The 21,453-nt window shown below is 34.1% G+C and overlaps 2 protein-coding genes across 13 annotated transcripts in view; one reads left to right on the forward strand and one right to left on the reverse strand.

Moving 5' to 3' along the window:
* LOC106761802 (protein SABRE) overlaps positions 1-9,785 on the forward strand; it is a 32,840-nt gene extending 23,055 nt beyond the window's left edge. For 7 of the 8 annotated variants that reach the window (XM_014645367.2, XM_014645366.2, XM_022780698.1 and 4 more), the window contains 7 exons: positions 5,078-5,150; positions 5,656-5,757; positions 5,855-6,031; positions 6,224-6,559; positions 6,658-6,825; positions 7,099-7,471; positions 9,200-9,785. In XM_014645367.2, the coding sequence (XP_014500853.1) occupies positions 5,078-5,150; positions 5,656-5,757; positions 5,855-6,031; positions 6,224-6,559; positions 6,658-6,825; positions 7,099-7,471; positions 9,200-9,309 (1,339 nt within the window). In that variant the 3' untranslated portion in view covers positions 9,310-9,785. Of the gene's footprint in view, positions 1-4,420; positions 4,468-5,077; positions 5,151-5,655; positions 5,758-5,854; positions 6,032-6,223; positions 6,560-6,657; positions 6,826-7,098; positions 7,472-9,199 lie in introns of those variants that run through there. The other variant, XR_002667786.1, reaches the window with a different exon arrangement.
* Positions 9,786-10,472: 687 nt separating this feature from the next.
* LOC106762874 (GATA transcription factor 24) lies at positions 10,473-16,458 on the reverse strand. Of its 5 annotated transcripts, none has more exons than XM_014646982.2 (11): positions 16,144-16,458; positions 14,790-14,876; positions 14,567-14,700; positions 14,284-14,394; positions 13,986-14,097; positions 13,428-13,487; positions 12,008-12,076; positions 11,849-11,923; positions 11,650-11,730; positions 11,239-11,307; positions 10,473-10,900 (listed from the first exon to the last, which is right to left on the reverse strand). In XM_014646982.2, the coding sequence occupies exons 1-10, from the start codon at positions 16,396-16,398 to the stop codon at positions 11,242-11,244; spliced, it is 1,050 nt and encodes a 349-aa protein (XP_014502468.1). In that variant the 5' UTR covers positions 16,399-16,458; the 3' UTR covers positions 10,473-10,900; positions 11,239-11,241. The 5 variants fall into 5 exon arrangements, 4 of the variants coding, with proteins under 4 accessions (XP_014502468.1, XP_014502467.1, XP_014502469.1 ...); XM_014646981.2 differs by having other exon boundaries at positions 10,473-10,956; XR_002667787.1 differs by lacking the exon at positions 10,473-10,900 and having other exon boundaries at positions 10,988-11,307; positions 11,551-11,730.
* Positions 16,459-21,453: the final 4,995 nt, after the last annotated feature.

Here is a 21,453-nt window from a genome sequence, read left to right on the forward strand (position 1 = left end):
GGAACTGTTGAAGTTCTACATCCCAGCTTTGCTGTTTCTTTGAGGAGATCAAGTACATATTTCCTTTGGGAGATGAAAATTCCTTTCTTGGAGTAGACAACCTCTATTCCAAGAAAATATTTGAGTTTTCCTAGGTCTTTCATTTCAAATTGAGCTACCAATTTATCTTTTAATGCCAATTTTTCTGTTTCATCATCTCCTGCAATAATCATATCATCCACATAGACAAGTAATAGAGTGAGTTTACTTGTAGAAGAGTGTTTTATGAATAGAGTATGATCTCCTTGGCTTTGTCTGTATCCCAAGGAAACCATTGCTTTTGTAAATCTTCCAAACCATGCTCTAGGGGATTGCTTAAGACCATACAATGCTTTCTTTAGGAGGCATACCTTGTTTCTTTCTTTTTCACTTCAAAACCTGGGGGAATCTCCATGTACACTTCCTCATCTAGATTTCCATGAAGAAAGGCATTCTTCACATCCAGCTAGTGTAAGTCCCATCCAAAATGGGTAGCCAAAGCGAGATAACTCGAACTGTATTCATCTTTGCCACTGGGGCAAATGTCTCCTCATAGTCAATCCCATATGTTTGGGTATATCCTTTTGCCACCAATCTAGCTTTATATCTTTCTATAGTCCCATTTGCCTTATGTTTCATTGTGAATATCCATCTACACCCTACTGTCTTCTTGTCTCTTGGCTTATCAACAATCTTCCAAGTTGAATTTCTTTCTAATGCATTCATTTCTTCTTTCATGGCTTGATTCCAATGTTCAAGTTTCATGGCCTCTTGGATTGAGGTAGGAATTTCTGTGGCATCAATGGCAGCAATAAAACTTTTGTGCTTATCAGAGAGATTATTAGTGCAAACATACTGAGAAATAGGATATTTAGCACATGATCTTCTTCCCTTTCTCAATGCAATGGGTAAATCCTCAGTAATACTTACCTCCTCCTCATTGATATCTTCAGGGGTCCTCACCTCTGGATTAGACAATTTTTCTTGCTCGAGAGTTGAAGCGGGTTGTTCTCTTCTTTCATATTTTTTGCCAAAAAATTTGTCTTCTTCCTCTTCTTCCTCACTGTGGACTATGATATCTTCATTGCTCAGGTCTTGGGCATCCTGCAAAGACAAACATGGTAATGACAAGAAGGAGAGTTCATCCACTTCAAGTGCTTTCTCCCCCTGAAGTGGTGGACTGACATAAAAGGATTGTGTTTCATGAAAGGTGACATCCATGGTGATAAAGACGCGACGACTCTGAGGATGATAACATTTGTACCCTTTAAAGACACATTTAAGAGCTCTGGAATCTAATTTACCACAGTTAGTATGATGAGAGTGAACAAAAACAACACATCCAAAGACTCGACTAGGTAGACTCGTTAGTAGGGAAGAAAAAGAAACAATAGACAATAGAGACTCTATAAGACTAATGCCATTTAAGATACGAGTGGGTAACCTATTGATGAGATATGTGGCAGTTAACACAACTTCTCCCCAGTAATTTTTTGCAACAGACATTTGTAGGGAGGGGTTCCACACTTACACATAAACATAAGTCTCCACACTGATAAGATATTGTCCGCTTTGAGCCAAGCCCTCACGGATTTGCTTTTTGGTACCACTCCAAAAGGCCTCTTATCAATGGAGGTATCTTATGTGTATATAAATCTATGTCCATCTCTTATTTTTTTTGATGTGGGACTTTGTTTGTACCCAACATCCTCCCCTCAAACAAAGGACCACCTCCCCTATAGCGGAAGTCTTCTTTCTTATCCTCGAGTACACCATGGTCAAAACTTCTCTCTTACAATCGATGGTCAAATTGAGCATCTCTTGCTCTCCACCTCTCATGATTCACTTTCAGGTTATCGGCCACTGGCCCACCTTCCAGGGTTCCACCTCTCATGATTCACTTCCAGGCTATCGGCCAGTGGTCCACCTTCCAGGGCTTCATCCGATCATGGAGGGACGTACTCGTCTGAGCCCGGTCACTAGACCTGAACCATGAGCTCTAATACCAAGTAGAAAATAATATTGAAATTTATTATTCAGAATTGATTGAAAATACATTCTCATATCCTCTATTTGTAACAATCTAATTTTCCTAAAAAGAGAAATAGAGAAACTAGGAAAACAAAATAAAATAAAAGATTGTATATCTATTTTCTCTAATTAGGAAGATTCTAAAGAAATCTTCTCTAATTACAACATAAAAGAACCTGAATTCACCCCATCCCAATCAGTTTAAGCACTTGTTAATTTTTGTAGACTGTAGTTCAACCATAGACTTAAAATTCTGAAAAAAAGTAAGGGTGTCAGATTTAAGTTTTAAAGGATAAAGGCAAGTAAATCTTGAAAAGGCATCTACAAATGACCATTGCTTGATGAAATATGTGATGGGTCCAAAGATCACTAAGGATAAACTCGAAGGGTGAATTATAGTTTCAGAAGGAGAGGAAGGGAGACTGAGTTTTCACTACACAACAGGATATACAGAAATCCAAGTTTTATTAGACAGATTTGTTTTGCAATGATTGGATACAGTTTTCAACACATTAGCATTCAGATGACCTAATCTAGCATGCACATATTGCTAGACCTAGGCAATTTCTTCACTATGAAATTGTTATTAACAACTGAACTAGAAGTAGTTGCTGTAACGAGTTGAGGAATCTTTGACATAGCTTGAGATGAACAATCTTGGAGCTTGAGATAAAGGAAGAAGTCGTTGGTTTCAACAATGAATAAAAGAAGTTGCCTGAGGTTTAATAGTACAATAGTGAGGAAAAATACTCAAATTATCACGGGCAGATTTTCTGACAATTTGTTTTTGGTAATTGAAAGTACATGCAACAAATTGTGTAAGTAAAGAGAGAAGTTAGGATTAGTAGTGGTTTTGAAACATGAAGAACCAGAACCTTGAACTTTCAGACCTTTACCAATATCAATCTGGGACCTCAAAGTCGCAAAACTGTTGTATATTTTGTGGTTCTCCTGTCATGGAATGAGGCTCCCGAATCAGGTATCCAGTTGGAGTTACACCTATGAGTTGGCTATGATGGCTCTTGGGACAACTTGGTTAGTACTAGGCTGATGTTGATTTCTTGTACTAGTGGGATTACCTGAGGTGTTTGATTTAGAAGTGAGCTGAGACTGATTAGTAAAGTACATCAGCGGTTGATTCATAGTAGGATCATATAGAACAAGATATTCATTAGGTTGATAGGATGAATTTACACAGTAGTAACAAATATTAGTGTGACCATATTTGAGGCAAATCTGACATTGGAAGTTAGCGAATCCGACCACCATGGCCACAAACACTGTTCAGAAAAAGGTGGTTGACTGAAATTTCCACGAGCATCATTGCTGTGATACTGCAAGATTTAAGAGTTAGGGTTCACATATAATTGTCAGTAATTTACCAAAGGAGGGTGTGTTTTCTTCTGAAATCTGTTACTTCTAGATCCATGGGCAAGAAGAAAAGCTTCAATTTCCATTGTTGGTGGTGTTTCAAATTTACTTTAAATGACAGAAATTACTGGAGCACGTTACTGTGGGAGACCTTTAGGAATAGCTTCAACATATTCATCCACGGAACTTCCAATTCCAGCAAAGTTCATCAGGAATGGATTTATTTTTTCTCAACAACTCACGCATAGTTTTGTTGTCAAGAGAGATGGCATGTAGGTCGTGTGAATGCCTTGATTTGGGTGAAGAAGTGGTCATAAATTTATTCCCACATCTTATACAATTGGACAGATCCAGGAACATGAGACAAGATTGACTTTGAAAGCGTAGATTGAAGTTAAGTAAGCAAGATTTGATCTTGGACTTCCCATTCTTCATAAGTTGGGTTTATTTCTCCAAAGCATGGTCATCATTTGAAAGTAAGTGAGGAGGAACCGCTGGGTTTACAACCAATCAATGAAAGTCTATTTAGACTTTATGACAGTTTCAACTTCTTGTTTCCACTAAAAATAATTGGAATCATCAAGTTTTCAGCTATAGAATTGTGAAAATGTTGGGAGACAGAAGGGAAGGAATTGCGGAACAATTCCTAGCTCACGATACCATATCGGAGTTTTAGGTATGGGAAAAAACAGAAAATATTAACAGAAAACCAGTGGATTATCATTGAACTGAATGAGAAAAAAGATACAAGCTGAGCATATATGGGCTCAAGAAGAGAGTGACAAACTAATCATAGCAGAAAAACTGATAACTAACTGACATCCAGTAGAATAACTGAATTTTTACATTTATATATCTAATATGTTTGAATCATTGAGATAGGTCATATATCAATTTTGATTGAGATTCTAATTCAACTCCATCCTTGTCTCTCTCTTTCTTCACCCATTCGTTGTGCCTGTAGTCATGATATGGTTTTATATGTCTGCAAATACAACAGGTCAGGAGTGTTCCTCTTCATTTGGCATTTTTTATGGAGGAAACGGGGTGTGTAAAAGCTTCATCATTCTTATATCTATGCTATATTTTTTGTCAAATACTTTCCAAGAGAATAGCCATCTGTTGTGATGAGTTGCATGAACCATTTCGTAGTTAGATTTACTGTTAGCTGAGTTACATTGGGTGGATCTGCCTAAAGTAGGGAAAGATGTCCTGTACTTTTTGACAATTTGTTTAGGTGCAGTTACTCTATTGCAGTTTTCAAAATGTTAGGTGCAGTATAGTGTTATATAATAAGATAAGTGATACCAATTCAGGATGGCTTTCACAGTTGTGATTATCTAGTCCATTGAATATGAATGCATGCTATAGTTATTTTGTGTTATTTAGTGTCATTTGGTGTGGGATTTCCTACCATTCACGTAGTGTGTATACGAGAACTTTATGTTTTGGATTCAATTCAAACTCTAAAAGTGGGCAAATTCAGCCCCATTACATTTGCTGTATGTTTGACTCTGTTGTAGTTCATTTTGAGTGTGGCTTGGTTATGCTAAAAAATTTTATATGTACTTTTAAAGGTTAGGAAATGCGTATGAAATCTTGCTGTATTTGTTGCAATACTGCATTGCATTACCATGTCCTTGAACTTCTTTTTCAGAAAAGTGATGCTACGAGTGGATGCACGGCAAGGAGCTCCAAAGGATGGAAATTCTCCTCTTGAACTTTTTGAGGTAATAATTTCTATAGGTTTTTGGCAACCGTAAACTCAAAATCAAGCAACAGAAATAAAATCCATTCTTATCCAAATGTGTTTTTTCTTGCTATTTCTTTGGTGGTCTCATTGGTTAAAATTGAAGGCGTGTGTCATAAGTAGATCTGAAGATAATATAATACTTCCTAGTCAGTATCAGAATGTTTTTGCACTCTGGTGGGGCAGTAGTATGAGAAGGAATTTTTAATATGGTGCATTAGTGGCCTGATTAGCTCATATCATGAAGGTCTTTCTATAAACATGTCCGTGATGCACCTTTCTTTGAATAAACTATAGCAATGTGAACTTCATATTGAATAGCAGTTGCAGTGAGCGTAATGTAAATATCAAGGACCCAGAAAATTTTTAATGTGCATTGTTTTTTAAGAATCTGAAACTAAACTTGCTATTACTGTTGAAAGGTTTGCTTGGAATGTCTGAATTGGTTCAGTTCGTTTCTTACTTGAACTTACTTTTCAATGTAGGTGGAGATTTATCCCCTTAAGATTCATTTAACAGAGACAATGTACAGAATGATGTGGGAGTATTTCTTCCCAGAAGAAGAACAAGATTCACAACGTCGACAGGTTAGTTTAGGATACTAATTTCAAATAATATATCTCCGAAAACCAAGGTTAAGTTAGCAGGAAAACTGTAAAGTTAAAATAGTAGTTATTTTTACAGGAGGTTTGGAAGGTTTCAACCACTGCTGGTGCAAGGCGTGTAAAGAAAGGTTCACTTCTTGAAGCTTCTGCTTCAAGCAGTCATTCAATAAAAGAGTATGAGGCCCCATCCAAGTCTGGCATATCTGCAATGCTATTTCCCACAAGTCAACCTTCAGTTCATGTTGACTCGGCTCAAGTGAGTATTTGATTGATGGTCTAAGACATGGTTCTCAGGTCAGATTATTAATATCTGCAGATGCTAACATTGGTCTCCATTGATGGAGAGAGAGCTAAGGAAGAAAATAGTTTATTCTTTTCCTGTGTGTTCCCAATTTCTTTATTTTAGATGATATATTTTTCTCAAGGAATTTATGAAACCTGCTTGTAGGCATCCAAAACACAAAATGCCAAAGCAAACACTGGTACTGGTACTGGTTCAACCCCCGAGTTGAGAAGGACATCATCTTTTGACAGAACTTGGGAAGAGACTGTGGCAGAATCTGTAGCTAATGAGCTTGTGTTACAAAGCTTCTCTTCCTCAAAAAATGGCCAATATGGTTCTACCAAGCAACAAGACGAAGCAGCTAAGAATAAATCAAAAGATTCCAAAGGTGTGAAAGGCGGACGTTCATCTCATGAAGAAAAAAAGGTGGCCAAGTCTCATGAAGAGAAGAGATCTAGGCCACGAAAGATGATGGAGTTTCACAACATAAAAATTAGCCAGGTTGATCATTTTGGCCTACTTTGTTAAAATGTTGTCTATCATCACTTCTGGTGGAGAAATTCAAATTCAAGCTAAATGTCATGGATTGTTTCTTGCAGGTTGAGTTATTGGTTACATATGAAGGGCAGCGATTTGTTGTAAATGATCTTAAATTACTGATGGATCAATTTCATCGAACTGAGTTTACTGGAACTTGGCGAAGACTCTTCTCACGAGTTAAGAAACACATCATCTGGGGAGTCCTAAAGTCTGTAACTGGAATGCAGGTAATGAATTACTCAGTTTCCTCTATCCGTTCATTTCGTTGATACTCATACAACATTGTTCTTTTCCTTTTCACTCCCGTATGCTGTTTTTACCAACCACTTCAAATTTATGTGGTTGCTGTAACTTAACAGAATGGAGTGAAATTGTTATTTTTCTGATTTCCGTTAAAATGGTCTTTTGCCACACTTTATTAATAACAAAGGCCTATTTTGTGGCAACTTTAGCTGTTCTACTAAATCTTTTCAATGTGTTTCTTTTAAATGATTATGTAGGGTAGGAAATTTAAAGACAAAGGCCAGAGCCAACATACTGGTGCTGGTGTTCCTGAAATTGATCTTAACTTTAGTGACAATGAAGGGCAGACAGGAAAATCTGATCAATATCCACCATCGTGGCCTAAGCGTCCAAGTGATGGTGCAGGTGATGGATTTGTAACATCCATTAGAGGATTGTTCAATACTCAACGCCGCAAGGCAAAGGCATTTGTGCTCAGAACTATGAGGGGTGAAGCAGATAATGATTTTCAAGGTGATTGGAGCGAAAGTGATGTGGATTTCTCCCCTTTTGCTCGGCAACTCACGATCACAAGAGCCAAAGAACTTATTAGGAGGCACACTAAGAAGTTCCGTTCGAGAGGACAAAAAGGTTTGTTTGTCGCTTTTATGCTATTAATTTTATCGTTTTTGTGTACTTAATATTGATTTGTTTCATGGTTGTTTTTCGGATTTCGTTTAGAAGAATATATAAGTTTGAAAGAAAGGGGAGAAAGAATTAGGTATGGACAAAATCTTAATAAGAAACCCCTACAAAGAGAAAAAGAAAAAGAAAACAACTAAAATAGCTCAAGGAAAGGATGCAATAAAGTGGTATGTCTACATATAAATAATATAAATTCTCTGGACAAAACTATCATTAAAGCACCAAAGAAAAGCCATAAACACAACCCAATCCCAAAACTGGCATAATTGAAAGACATTTGAATGTCCTGGCACTCTCCAAGTAAGTTTGCTTTACAATTTAAAGAATAGCCATGAACATGATTTTGTACTCTGGTCAAAATAATTTTTTAATTGATGTTTTGTTATTTGAAGTCAACCGCTAAACAATACAAGGTCTATGCCCAAAACCCAAACAGATGACAGTCTTCCAAATTTTTTTGCACAAGCGAGGAGAAACTGCTCCACTATGAACGAAAGTACCATTTGTTATCAAGAATCCCTTCACGTAATAACTTTTAAATTAGCTGACTTACAGTGTAAAATAGATGGGCTACTGTTGCTCAACTTAGCCTGCCCACACCTTGGAATAAAGAAATCCGAGGTCTAAAAATCCATCTGTAATAATTTTGTCAATTACAGAGTACAGGTATCCAAATAGAGTACTTGCTTTGTAGTGAGGTTTAATTTTTCCAAATACAGTTTGTTGAGGAGGAACTATGATGATTAGGAAATTGAGTGGGTTCTGAATAGGACATATAAGGAAGTATGCTAAAAAATTGAAGGTCCTAATTCTCCTTTCAACAAAACTTAGGTGCACTGCATGGGAAGCTTGCTAAACCTGTGATGCCTCTCTGCTGTGATCCTAATGTGCAAATTTTAGACTCCTTTTTTATTCTTTTTCCTCCTCTCTCTGGATCAATTCCTATCCTTTAGGTTGTTTGCTTCATTTAAGTAAAAGCATAATGGGTTCTTCTAACTTCATTTCTCTATTACTGTTGGACTGCTAATCATTTCTAACTATTGGAAGTTCCACGTTGACTAGAGATAAGGTCTATTCAGAGTATATAAGTGGATATAAACCTCACTTGACAAGTCGGTTTTATGAGTTTAAGTTAGGTTTAAAATCAACTTTCTAACACTAACTAATGATAGTCGTGCTAGTGATAATTTTCGTATGAATAATCAGAATGAAAAATAATGAATTACACTTGTATGTATTCTAAAATTACTTTCCTCCTCCTGTATTGGACTGATATCTGTCTTCAACAAAATCATTCTTACCAAAGGAGATATAATGTAGTTATGAATCCGCAAGTATTTAGTGGAGCTACTGAAAATTAAGGGTAATAGTCGACAAAAATAATGCTTTTTTTGGTTTTCTAAAATTACAAGTATTTTGATAAAACTAAAATATCAGATAGATGGAAGGAATACTTTAGTGATTGAATACCGTTACTTTCAAGATTATTCTGGCCATTGGAACCCAACATTTACAACAAACTCAAATTATCTTAAAAGACTTGGGAAGAGTCTAGACTTGAAAATTAGCTATTCAAAGCTGTGTTGTGTATTTTGACTTCCTGCTCTTTTTTATCTGCTTATCGACTGGATGTCACTTTGATTACTTGAGGAATGAAGTTTGCATCACTTGCAGGCTCATCTTCACAACAAAGAGAATCACTACCATCGTCGCCACGAGAGACAACTCCATTTGACAGTGATTCTTCAAGTGGATCCTCACCCTACGAAGATTTTCATGAATAGAAATGTTGTCATCTAAAGGATTTGGTACTTGTTAGCTGAGCACACGACGCTTAATTCTTAAAGTACTCACTATAGAAGAGAGTGAGAGAGGATATCTCTACTAAGAAGAAGATGGGTTGAAAGCTAGACATCTTGTCCAGAGGGCGATTGGAATGGAAAGTGAACTTTGGACTCGATATACTGTTGTGTATTTTCTGTGGCAAACCAAAGTCATCGGTCGCTTTCATCTTCTATGCAACATCAATCGCACATCTAACATTTCTATTCGTGTCCACAACTTCAGTCACCGGTGAGGACCCTTTTCTTCATCTCTTGCGTTGTTTTCGGGTTGTATATTCCTGTAGCTTCTGTTCAATGTGCAATTTTTGGCTTCTTAATTTATTAGCAAATAGGAGCTTTAGAGGTTGGCATCATTATGTACATACATTTGATTATATTTTGAAAAATAGAATAAAAGCAATATCTTCCTTTACACATTTAGAATTCAAAGGAGGAGCCATGGCGTTGTCGCTTCACCTAAACGCCGCCATAGCTACTGTCTTTATAAACAACGAAAAAGAAAAATGGTCAAAGAAGCGTCGATTTCAATCTTGATTTTGTTGATTATAGAATAAAAGTCAATTCACCTTAAAGAGAAAAGGATGCTATTCCGATTGTGACTTGCAAATTGTGACCTTCGAAAAACTTTGTTGTGATTTCTTTTTAAAATTTTGTTTTATGTTTCAAAAGATGCTGCAGACAGAAAACTGGGAAGGGAAGAACATTTTTCAGAACGTTTAACAGAAGAATTTCGAAACCCAATGAAATATGAATAAACGCAATATATCAACCAAAAAGCTTAAATATCTCGATAAAAAAAATAAGAAATCATAAATATTGATCACTTTCTATATAGAATGTTTTCTAACAATTTTAAATATTAGAAAAAAATAAAACTTTTTTAAATATTTTCTTTGTTATCTAGTAAAAGTTATCTTAAGTATTCTTTGCACTAACTAAAAAATAACTAGTAAATAGATAAAAAAAATAACAATTTTACAAAATTAAATGTACCATTGTTAATTTATTTATAGTTTTTTTGTCAAGTATAAATATTATTAGGAATACAAATGAAAAAAAAAAAATATTACATTAAAAATGACCTTTATTTTGAAATCTGTGTTCTCTTATTTCAAAAGACAGATAATGGGAGGAAGAGAGTAATAAGTTTGGTAAAAGTAATTAAATATACTAGTTCTCCTGTAAAGACCTATAAGCCCTATAAATTCAGTTTCGGAACTTAACGCAACAATTAGTTTTAAATAACTTAAACAACAGTGGCAATTCTTTCGGACCTGCCCAACAGAATTGGTAACATGTGTCTGGAAGAACATTGAGAAGACGATGATTAATATTTATTTTATATGTATATGTACATTTGGAACAAGTCTATCTGTGCTAATTATAACATATTCAAATGGTCTCACCAACCTAAACTTGCCTGAAGGTCCTAATTAGCACACCGCTGCGTTGACGTTCAAATAACCATTCTTGAGTGGCAGACCATATCACCGAAATTTCATCTCTAAAATCAGGGTTGCAGAGCTTTGATCTCAATGAAATTATTATAGTCAGGAGCATGTTGAGAGCAATTTTAATAACACAGGCCTAAGTGATGAATATTTTATTATATAAACACTGAAGAAAAATCTCATTATAACATATACACAAACAATGTCTGGCACGTATACCAGCATCAATGTCACAGACTACCCAATGTTAGGCCGGAATACAGAGCTTCTTGACATTTGTTAATCCGTAATCATTTCAGTTTCCATTTCCGAGGGCTACAATTAGTCATAACCCCGAATTTCCTAATTATTTCTGGTATGTATCACTGCTTCTAGATCTCATCAACAATATACTACAACGTAAAGAATGACTTAGTACCTTCTAATCAAAGTTTCCTGGAATGTCAATGTCTGTATCTGAAGGATTAGAAAGTTCAACCAGAGGTTCCTGAAGATCAAAATGAACCTCATAAGAAATTGCTCCTGAAATGCATGTTATGAGTAATATAAAAAAAGAAAAAGTCTTTTTAACAACTTTTTTTTGACAACGCATACGTGGCAGGCAGTTTGTGATTGGTCCGTTTCAAATATTTTTTTAGAATAAATTCAAACAGACCAATAAAATAGTAACACGTATCTTGTTGTCAAAAAATTGTTAAAAAAGAGTTGTTAAATAAAAAACTGTATTTACAAATGTATAATTGGCTGCACTTTAACTTCCATTGGTAAAGTGGGGCTCTATTTGAACTCAGATGAAGTCGCCCTTACAATTGTGTAGGGTTGTGAATACCTGTTCAGTGTCACTCCTTGAAGAATGAACAAGTCCTAATGGCGGAGCATTCGTAAAGTGGTCTGCAGTTTCGGGCAATTCCTGAGCAAGAAATCACCCAAATACCCATCAAGACAAGCATCATGGAAATTCATTATATGCTTTCATTTTCTCAATACCTATATATGTGTGTGTAATATAGAGAGAGATTTAAAACTACCTCATCACTAGGGTTTACTGCATGACCACTAGAGCCATCACCTGTGTTGGACTTGGACAGATCTTCAGAACTACCCTGCATACCCCATGAAAAGTTTCATGAAAAGGAAAAACAATGTGTACTGTCGAAAATGAATTTGCAATATGTAAAAGATTCTACTTGCTCATCATGGATGCCGGGCAATTCTCCTTCAATAACAGAAGTAGGCTTGACATCAATAGGAATATCCTGAAAATTCCATGCACGTTGATGAGTAAACCACCAATGTATATATAGTAGAACTGCAATGTAACTGAAAGGAAGATATATGCACCAGGTAAGGCTGTTGAAACGAATTACTGTCGTAAAGCCAATCAAAATAACCTAATTCAAATTAATAAGTTGGTTTTTCACCCTTATTGGGGATTAGGTTGTTTTGAAACTATTGAAAAATAAAATGGATCTGCTTCTGGTTAGAAATAATTTTAACCCAAATATTCATATTCAACTATACAGTGTTGAGTAATAAATCTTTTACAGAAAAAAAAAAAAAAAGCAAGGTCGCTTTTAGAAATTTTAACAAATTAGAAATGTTTTGAATTTGAATTGTTGAACATTAAATTTTATATTCTTCAAATATTTTATTCAGATAAGTCACTTTAAATGTATTAAACTTAAATTTTTAATTTGGATAGGTAACTTAATTTCTAGTATGTGTAGAAAAATTTAAAATGTTTAGATAACTGAAATATCAGTATAAAATATTGACTTAATTTTAAACATTTAATGACAAAAGCTAATATGTAATAGTATTTATTAATTAAAAATAAAAATATGACACTTTCGAAATAGATAAAAAAGAAGGGAGAAGGGAGAGGAGAGAAGACAGAGTGAAGAGAGGACAAATGAGAGAGATCGGAGAAAGGAAAACAAAGAGAGGAAAAGAAAGAGAATCAGTGGAGAGCGGAGGAAAGAACGTAGACAGAAACAGAGGAGATAAGCGAATGAAAATACATAGATGTGAGATAAAAGACAAGTGTAACATTTCAAATTCTAACTATTTTAATAGAATTTAAATTCTATAATTTTTAAATAATTAAAATTAAAATAATTCCACATTTTTAAAATGTTCTTCAAAAAAATATCAGGCAAACAACATAGTTCACTCAGCATTTTAAATTCTTTAAAAATAATTACTAACTCCATCAAGATAAGGGAATTTATTATCATGTCAACTGTTTACCCTATCGAATATCGATTGGAATCAGAAATCTTTAACTCGTAAGTTTCATGAAGATACCTTATCCAATGGGGTTTTGACCGGTGATCTTTGACTTTGTTACTAAGGGAGTGTGACTGAATCGTATTACGTTATCCTCCATCTACTTATACCTATTTTTTTTTTATCTCTAGTGAATTTAATTTTCCCATCACAAAATATTTACCAAGAAAAAACTTCGATATTTCACACCCAATAACAGATCCATGAGTGAAACATTTCATTTGGAACTGATATTTAAAAATATAAGTAGAACCGATCTCCCTTTGCATTTACAATCAGAGAATAAATTGGAAGAAAATTAAGCTCTGTCTTACATACCAGATCACTTTGCTCAACAGAAAGATTTCTTCCTCCCTTGCTGAGATCTCTGAGTGTGCCCTGTCAGAGTTGAGGAGTGGATTCAGGGAAATGAAGATATTTGTAAGGTGCAAACAGGTAATGAAATTGATGATGCAGTTCATGAGAAGGAACAAAGAGAATGCAAGAAAGAGAAAAAAATACATATTCTGTCCAGCGGATGTCATGTGGTCAGAAACATGCCACTGATAAGGCAAAAGGCTATATTGACCATAAAGCTCCGGCTAGTTCTTATACCATTGGACCATAGTCCACAACATGAACAGTGAAATGGCGCTATAGAAATCCAGAACAGTTTCCATATCATTATGGCCAAAATATTAAAATCAGATTTTGATAATTCTACTTTAAACTTATACGGCCATTCTGAACACAAGAAGTTTGACATAACACGATAATATCATTTCATCCATGTAACTAGCTGACTTCATTTAGAGGAAAGCAATTTTGTCCTTGTACTTAAAATAAAGTACAGATGTTCAAGTTCACACCAAGCATTTCATCACAGCCAAACTTAACCTTGTTTGCCCACATAAGGCCGCATGCATTACATAAAGTCCTTGGTCCAGCTGGCCCCCGACGCATTGCAGGAGTATTATTTTCAGTGACACCACAATGGTGACATCTGCGTCTAGAAGACATGAAAAAGCAAGGAGCGTGAATAATTAATGTTTACGAAAATGGAGTAAAATACACACGCAAAGAACCACAACACTGATAAAATAATATAATATAATATAATATATATATATATATATATATATATATATATATATATATATATATATATATAGGAAACTCAAGCTTTAAAACTCACACAGATTCAGAATGAGAAGTGCCATCTTGAGCAGAACTCCGGGCAGAATCCCAGTTAGATGACCCTGGGCTTTCTTTCAAGGATGCAAACTGCCCATTCTTCCTATGCATCCTAACAAGAGTAAAAGACAACAAAAACAGAACATAAAAAAATTATAAATATAAAAGAACACATTAAACTTCAGAAACAACCTGATATTATTATCACAACCAAGTCAGTTTTCATTGGAAAAAAGGTCATCCCATAATTTAGGTGAAATGGGTGCAATTGAAATTTTATTTACCTCTGTGCCACCTCTTTTCTCACAGTATACCTAATTTTCTTGTCAAAACATCTTTCCTTTCGTTTCTCGCGGAATCTGACCAAAGATGCAATTCTTCGTGAAAGGTTCGAAAGCTTCGGAGTATCACCCATACCCTAGAGAATTTAGTAAAGTACTCAAATGAAAGCCTAAAATAGCAATACAAGATATCAAGCTGATCTCGTTAAGTAGATATATACATTACCCTGTTACTTTGATCAAATGGTAGTTCAACAGCAGGCACACCTGCGTGCACATCACGTCCTCCCAGAAGCATCAAGACGGCTTGAACCTGCAATGTAAAATTTGATCACCAAGCATTTCTCTGTCGCCGTTCTTTCGAAGAGTTGAACAGTACATAGGTTTAATTTAAATGCCGGTTTCGATCTCCCATCAATTGTTTGAAATGATCAGAAATTTGAACCAGTCTACAATAGTTAGCTTCACAATTACTATCAATTGTTTGATTAGCTCTAATATCAATTGAAAAGCACCTATTTGGAGAATTCATCCTCAAAATCTAACAACTAAGAAGTGAGAACTAAATACTAAATTTTCCACCATATGAAACTTATGCACCCCATATACATTACTCAAGTTGCTAGCATTATATAGTTGACTCGGAATACGGACACTACTTAGGCTTAAGACTCAAGAGGATTATGCATAAAATATATTCTTTTAGTGGTTAAAATTCATTTGAGACTCACTAAACACTTCACCGAACTCTAACTGGACACGCATCATTTAATGAGATAAATGACCTCATCCCATAATATTTTAAAAGGGGGGTTTAATTTATTTTATAATGCCTCTGTGATATTATCTTAAAATTTCAAATCCTTAAGAAAAATTGCAGTACTATATCGTTTGGTTGATGCAATTAAGTCTAGGTACAATGCAATACCCAAAATGGTGAAGCCTAAGCTAGAGGCTAAATTTATATCGTTCCCAATACTAAGCTTAAGCCTTTCCAAACTGCTTATTCTTCAATAGATTAATACTAACAGATTGTAAACAATCCAACTCTGCTGCACATTTCTAATTCACCCCATGCTTTATAAATCTTTCTTTAATCATGACAAAAACCAAGACATAGCCCACACATCCTGCATCTCTTACAACAAAATACATACCATTAATTACATAAAACTATTTCGTTGATGGAATTTTACTTGATTCTGTGTCTATGGTTTCATATCTCTGCTTTGAAAGAAATTCTATACGAATATTGCCAATCCGAAAACCACTGAGAATGTAATTTTATTTAACCTTTGTGTTATTTACTTTTTCTTTACAATCCTAACATTTACCAAAACTCCCCGCCCTTCACTTTGTTAAATTTACCGAAAAACCTACATGACCCAAACCAATCGCAATGAATTGTGTCAACAAAACGACGAACCATAGCATAATAAAAAAAAAAAAGCTTCGAAGTTTGAGAACATTCCAAGAAATTAATATGTGTTTGTGTGTGTGTTTGTGTATATATATATATATATATATATATATATATATATATATATATATATATATATTATTTATATAAATAGAATCACCTTCTGAGGAGTGACTGCGGGAAAGACATAAACCTCACCCTCGAAAGAAAGAGTGAGCTCGCTAGTTCTGGAAGGCAAAGCAGACAGCGGTTCTTGGTTGGGACTGGCAGCATTAGCAACGACGTTGACTGAAGTAACATGCGCATCCTCGAACTCATCCATAGCAGCATCATCAGCGGCGTCAGTGTCATCGTCGTCGTGGACGGGTATCGCAGGGACCTGGAACTGCAGAGGCTGCGGATTGAGTGACGCCATCGATTCCCCAAGGTGTCGGACAGCAGAAACCCTAATTTGTGAGGAGGTGGAGCATGGTTTACGTGAGGGAAATTGAATTAGGAAGAAGGTGGACAGAAAAATGGAGAGAGCGAAGATCTGGTGGTGAAAGTCACGCACTGAAAAGGAGAGTGAAATATTGTTTGACGGCGTCAGCGTGTGGTGTTGTTGTTATTGTTTGTTGAAGAGAGTAAGTATATAAGAAAAGATGAAATGAAAGTGGTAGTTAGTTATTATCCCTTGTGGGAAGGTGTACGGTTGTAGGGTGTGTAGGTACTTCTTCTCCAGTTAACGGTTCTCACGTCACCTCTCTCTACTCATTCATCATAGATGATAGGTTAGGCACTGAATAATTGCTCAAAATAAAGTTAGTTACCCATTTATTAACAAATAACATTTTTTTTTCAGATTTATCTAAAAGAAAAATACATATTAAATTTATTAATATTCGATTGGGAATGTTGTGATTTTTTTAGCAGTGATGATGTAACGTGAGATGGTGTGGTCTGAGCATTATTGGAAGTGGGAAACAACCATTTATAGATAGTTCGTGGATCGGAATCGTTGGTCTCTTCATTCAAAAACATAAATTATATTTAAAAAAAATTGATTCAAGGATAAAATTATATATAAAATCTTATATCGGAATATGTAATCATATAGAATGTAGAAACATTTAATAATTAAGAAAATTAAGAATAAATGAATATTTTCCCTATTTTATTCTATTCATAGTGTGCATCACTTTACGAAGCATTTTGTCGGTATAGTGTAGAAAGTAAAGCATTTTTTGTTTGGACTTTGGACAATCCAGCAGAGAAAGTGCAAAGTCTCTTTACAAAATCTTTCTATTAGTTTGAAAAAGACACTACATATATTATGAAGTCTCATGTACAAGTTTCCTAATAAAACTAGTTTTAAATAAAATCATAAATATTACTAATTTAAGTTGTCTTTTCTGTACGCAAGTTTACAGCAGAAAATAAGTTCAAAGTTTTTCTTAAAAGCTTGTTAATTGTTTATAACTGTACTAATGTTTTTGGGTCCTTTGTGTATACTTAAATTGCCCATTTAAACCATCAATAGATTAATTACTATCATTCTCTATATATTTATAGAATTTCATACTAACCTATAATTATTTAATTTACTGGTATATATTAAAAATAATATAATATGTACCTTTGATTATATATCATTGCTATTATTTTATTCAAAATGACACGGATAATTAAAATAATATATGGTAATTATTTCATACTAAGATTTAGAGAAATTGTTACATTAAAGCTTTAAATAGCAATGCATATTATCTATTGGTGATGGAATGGAAAAAAACTGATGAGGAAGTGTGATGGTGAGAGAAACCTTGAAGGAAAGGGTTGTAACCTTCGATTTGGAAAGACAAGAAATGGAAAGGAAAAAAAAGGTTATAACGATGCCACTGTCGCAAACTTGGTTGCTTCCGTTTGACATGAATAGAGAAAGGAGAAGTTTCCCCATGAATGAAGAAGAGGGGTTCTCCATTTTGACCCTACACTTTTATTTTTAGTTTTATTTTAAATTACAATAAGAAACAAAATTATAAGGATTAATCCCTATTTTGCTCTTTTAGTTTATTAGTTTTGTTTAGAGTGATCTTTCTATTTTTGAGTTGTCAATTTGGTTCTTTTTATTGACGGTTTTTAAAACATTAATGGTGTAATGTTCACTTTAATGACCTGTTTAGTTTTAAAATACTTGACACATGATGTGGCAAAGCTCAAATCTTTTATTTGACTTTTTGTATTTTTCTTTCTATTCTTCATTTTCTTCTTGACAAATCCTTCCTCAACTACTACAACAACCATCATTTCCCTTGCATCCCTTGACTTTCCTCCGTGTTTGATTTTTCTTTACAGGTGTTTCTCACAATGAAGGGCAAGACTGTCTCAAGGTGTAGAAGACGAACATGGGGGAGTGATGATGTGATTTGGGTTTTTGCATATTAGGGATTTTCTGATTTGAAATTTTAGAGTTTTCTGTGCAAGTTGCATGATTGAGGTTGAAGAAAGAGGAGATTGAGGTTGTGATTTCGTGATTCTTGACAAAGGCAAAGAGGAGCAAGGCGTTTCACAGTAATGTTCGCAGAAGAGGATGATCACGATTAATGTTTTACATTCTCGATTTAAGGTTTAGGGTTGCCACCAAGAACTTGTTCCTGAAGACACTAATATGGAAATTTGATTATGAGTATAGTAAATGATAATAAAGCTTGATGTTTTCCATATGAAGTTGTATTAGTTGATCTCAATATGTTCTTATCCTATGGGTTTAGAAAATCCTTAATGATGATAGTTTGTCATTTGTAGATTTTACCCTTATAAATTTTCTAAAAGAAACTGGAACTAACTACTTTCTTTTGAACCTTAGAGAAGGGTTCCTGTAGGGTTCATGTATTTTGTCTGAGATGAAACTTGTTTGTGTCACCATTTTTTTCAATTTATAGCTCATTATTTAGGTGAATACAGGCTATGTTTCAAATCTATTTATTTGGTTGAGGAATACATGGAAATGGAATGTGAAGGTGGTGGTAGTTCTTAGCGCATGTTTGAAACTTTGAACATTGTTACGTGGCCACATAATATAAAACTGGACAAATAATTTATTGGTTAAGGTGAACATTATGTCATTAGTATTTTAAACGCCGTCAACAAAAATGACTAAATTAAACCATTTTTACAAAAGATAGGACCACTTTGAATAACTCAAAAAGAGAAGAACTAACAAACTAAAAGACCAAAATAAGTATTAAATCAAATTATAATTTATACATGTAGAATGACTTGTCAAAAAATCAAATGACATGTTGAGAATACTGTTATACATGTCCTTAAGAAGTAACATACTCTTAGCCATATCAGAAAAAAAAAAAAAAACTAATGTCATTGGTTATGAATGACTAAATTCAAGACTTTTCAAGAAGAGATGAATGGAAATTAATCAAAATTTTAAAAAATAACAAAAATCAAAATCGTGTAATAGTTTAAAGACTAAAAACATATTTAACTCATAAATTTTTAATTATGAGTATTTTAAAAATTTATTTTATTTGTCTTTTGTTAGGTTTGAATCAATGTTAATTGGAAAATTTATATATGAAGACTTAATTTATTACTATGTTCATTTTAATTTTCTTTTCCCTTCAAGAAATATAACTATTTATGGATAGATAGATTAATTTCGCAAACCTTGCACCAAGTACACTCATTTTTTTCTAAAAGAAAAATATATGACCATAAGAAAATTGGAAGCCTTTATGAAATTTTCGGACTTAACATATTTAACTGATTTGAGCCTAAAAAATGAAAAAAAAAAGAACATATATTTTTCACAATAAGGAAGGAATATGAACTATATTACGCCTTCCCCTGTTATTCACTGCCACACATTAACATAATAATGACTACAAATAGATGCAGTGACGACTTGAATTATAAGAACTTAAGTTAACGTTAACAAAAGTATTCAAAAGTGAAGGCCTAATCATTTACTTTTAAAAGCAATTAGATTAAAAAATTAAGGATTTAAACCAAAATTTGGATCACTGCCAGTGTACTAGCAGAACTCAAAAGTATTTGAATAAATAATACATTTAATGATAGTTTTTATCACGTTGTTATCAATCATAATTTAATACTTTTAAAATTATAAAAATAATTCTTGATTGATTCACATTATAAGACTTCAACACTCATAAAACATCTAGGTTAAATTCAAATTATTTAAAATCCAAATTTAAAAATTAGAGACTAAAGTCAAGTTCTAAAATATTTATAACAAATAAAACTATGATAAAAATATAATATATCTTCACTTTGAACCAACCGGTGTTTAATCAAGTTGGATCATATTACAATCATCCCAAAAACATTCAGCACATGTCACAATTATACTTTTAGCTTTTATTTCAGACTAATTTTATATACCTTCATTTATATACGGTTTAATATCGTTTATGATCCTTTGTTTGGGAGGTTATGTTCAATTTAATCCTATCTTTTTATTTTTGTAACAAATGATCATACCTTTTGAAAAAACTGTTCAATTGAACCCTTTTTGCTAAGGCGTAAAAAATTTAACAGTAGAACTACCACCGTGTCAATTTTGAATTTTTTTTTAAAAAAATTTACACGTCAACTTCATCTTCCATTTTTATCAGAAGAACAAGAAGGAAGCCAACACCCCCGAGGAGTTCCACCTACTCTGTGCAGTGACTCTCTATCTGGCAAAGGAGAAAAATCTTAAAACTCAAAACAGCTTAAAACCCTACAAAAAATTATTAAAATAATAATAATAAGAGGAATGAATAAAGTTAGTAACCTGAGCTTGATGTTCCAGATGGAAAGGGTTAAAAATCGAAACATTCGGTGATTAAAACAGAGACAATGTGCCAATAACTGGATTCCATAGAACCTGCTCAAAAATTGCGGAACTGAAGAAGCTTCACGCTCACATCGTGAAGTTATCACTGTCACAGAGCAACTTTTTGGCCACCAAAATGTTGGATCTGTGCGACAACTTGAGTCACGTGGATTACGCGACCTTGATATTCTAAAACCTACAGGACCCAAACGTGTTTTCTTACAACGCAATAATCAGAACCTGCACTCATAATCACAAATATTCTCTAGCAATTTATGTGTTTAAAGAAATGCTGAGACATGCAACGAAATCAGCATTGCCAGACAAATTCACTATCCCTTTTGTGATGAAGTCGTGTGCAGGATACCAAGTGTTTGAGGAAATGACTGACAGAGACGCAGTTTCGTGGAATAGTTTAATCTCGAGGCACACGAGGCTGGGGGCGAATAAAGAGTAAATACCTATTTAATTCCTATCAAGGACAGAAACATGAATGGGTAAACGAATTGGGGAAAATTTGAACACCCCACTCAGATTTATTTTATGAGAAACGCAACTGGCAAAAGAAATTGGGGAAAATGACTCCTTCAACCCAATAAGGAGAAAAAAACCCTAAATTCCAAACCCTAAATT

This window comes from Vigna radiata, chromosome 5 (assembly GCF_000741045.1).
Source record: "Vigna radiata var. radiata cultivar VC1973A chromosome 5, Vradiata_ver6, whole genome shotgun sequence".
NCBI classification, from domain to species: domain Eukaryota; kingdom Viridiplantae; phylum Streptophyta; class Magnoliopsida; order Fabales; family Fabaceae; genus Vigna; species Vigna radiata.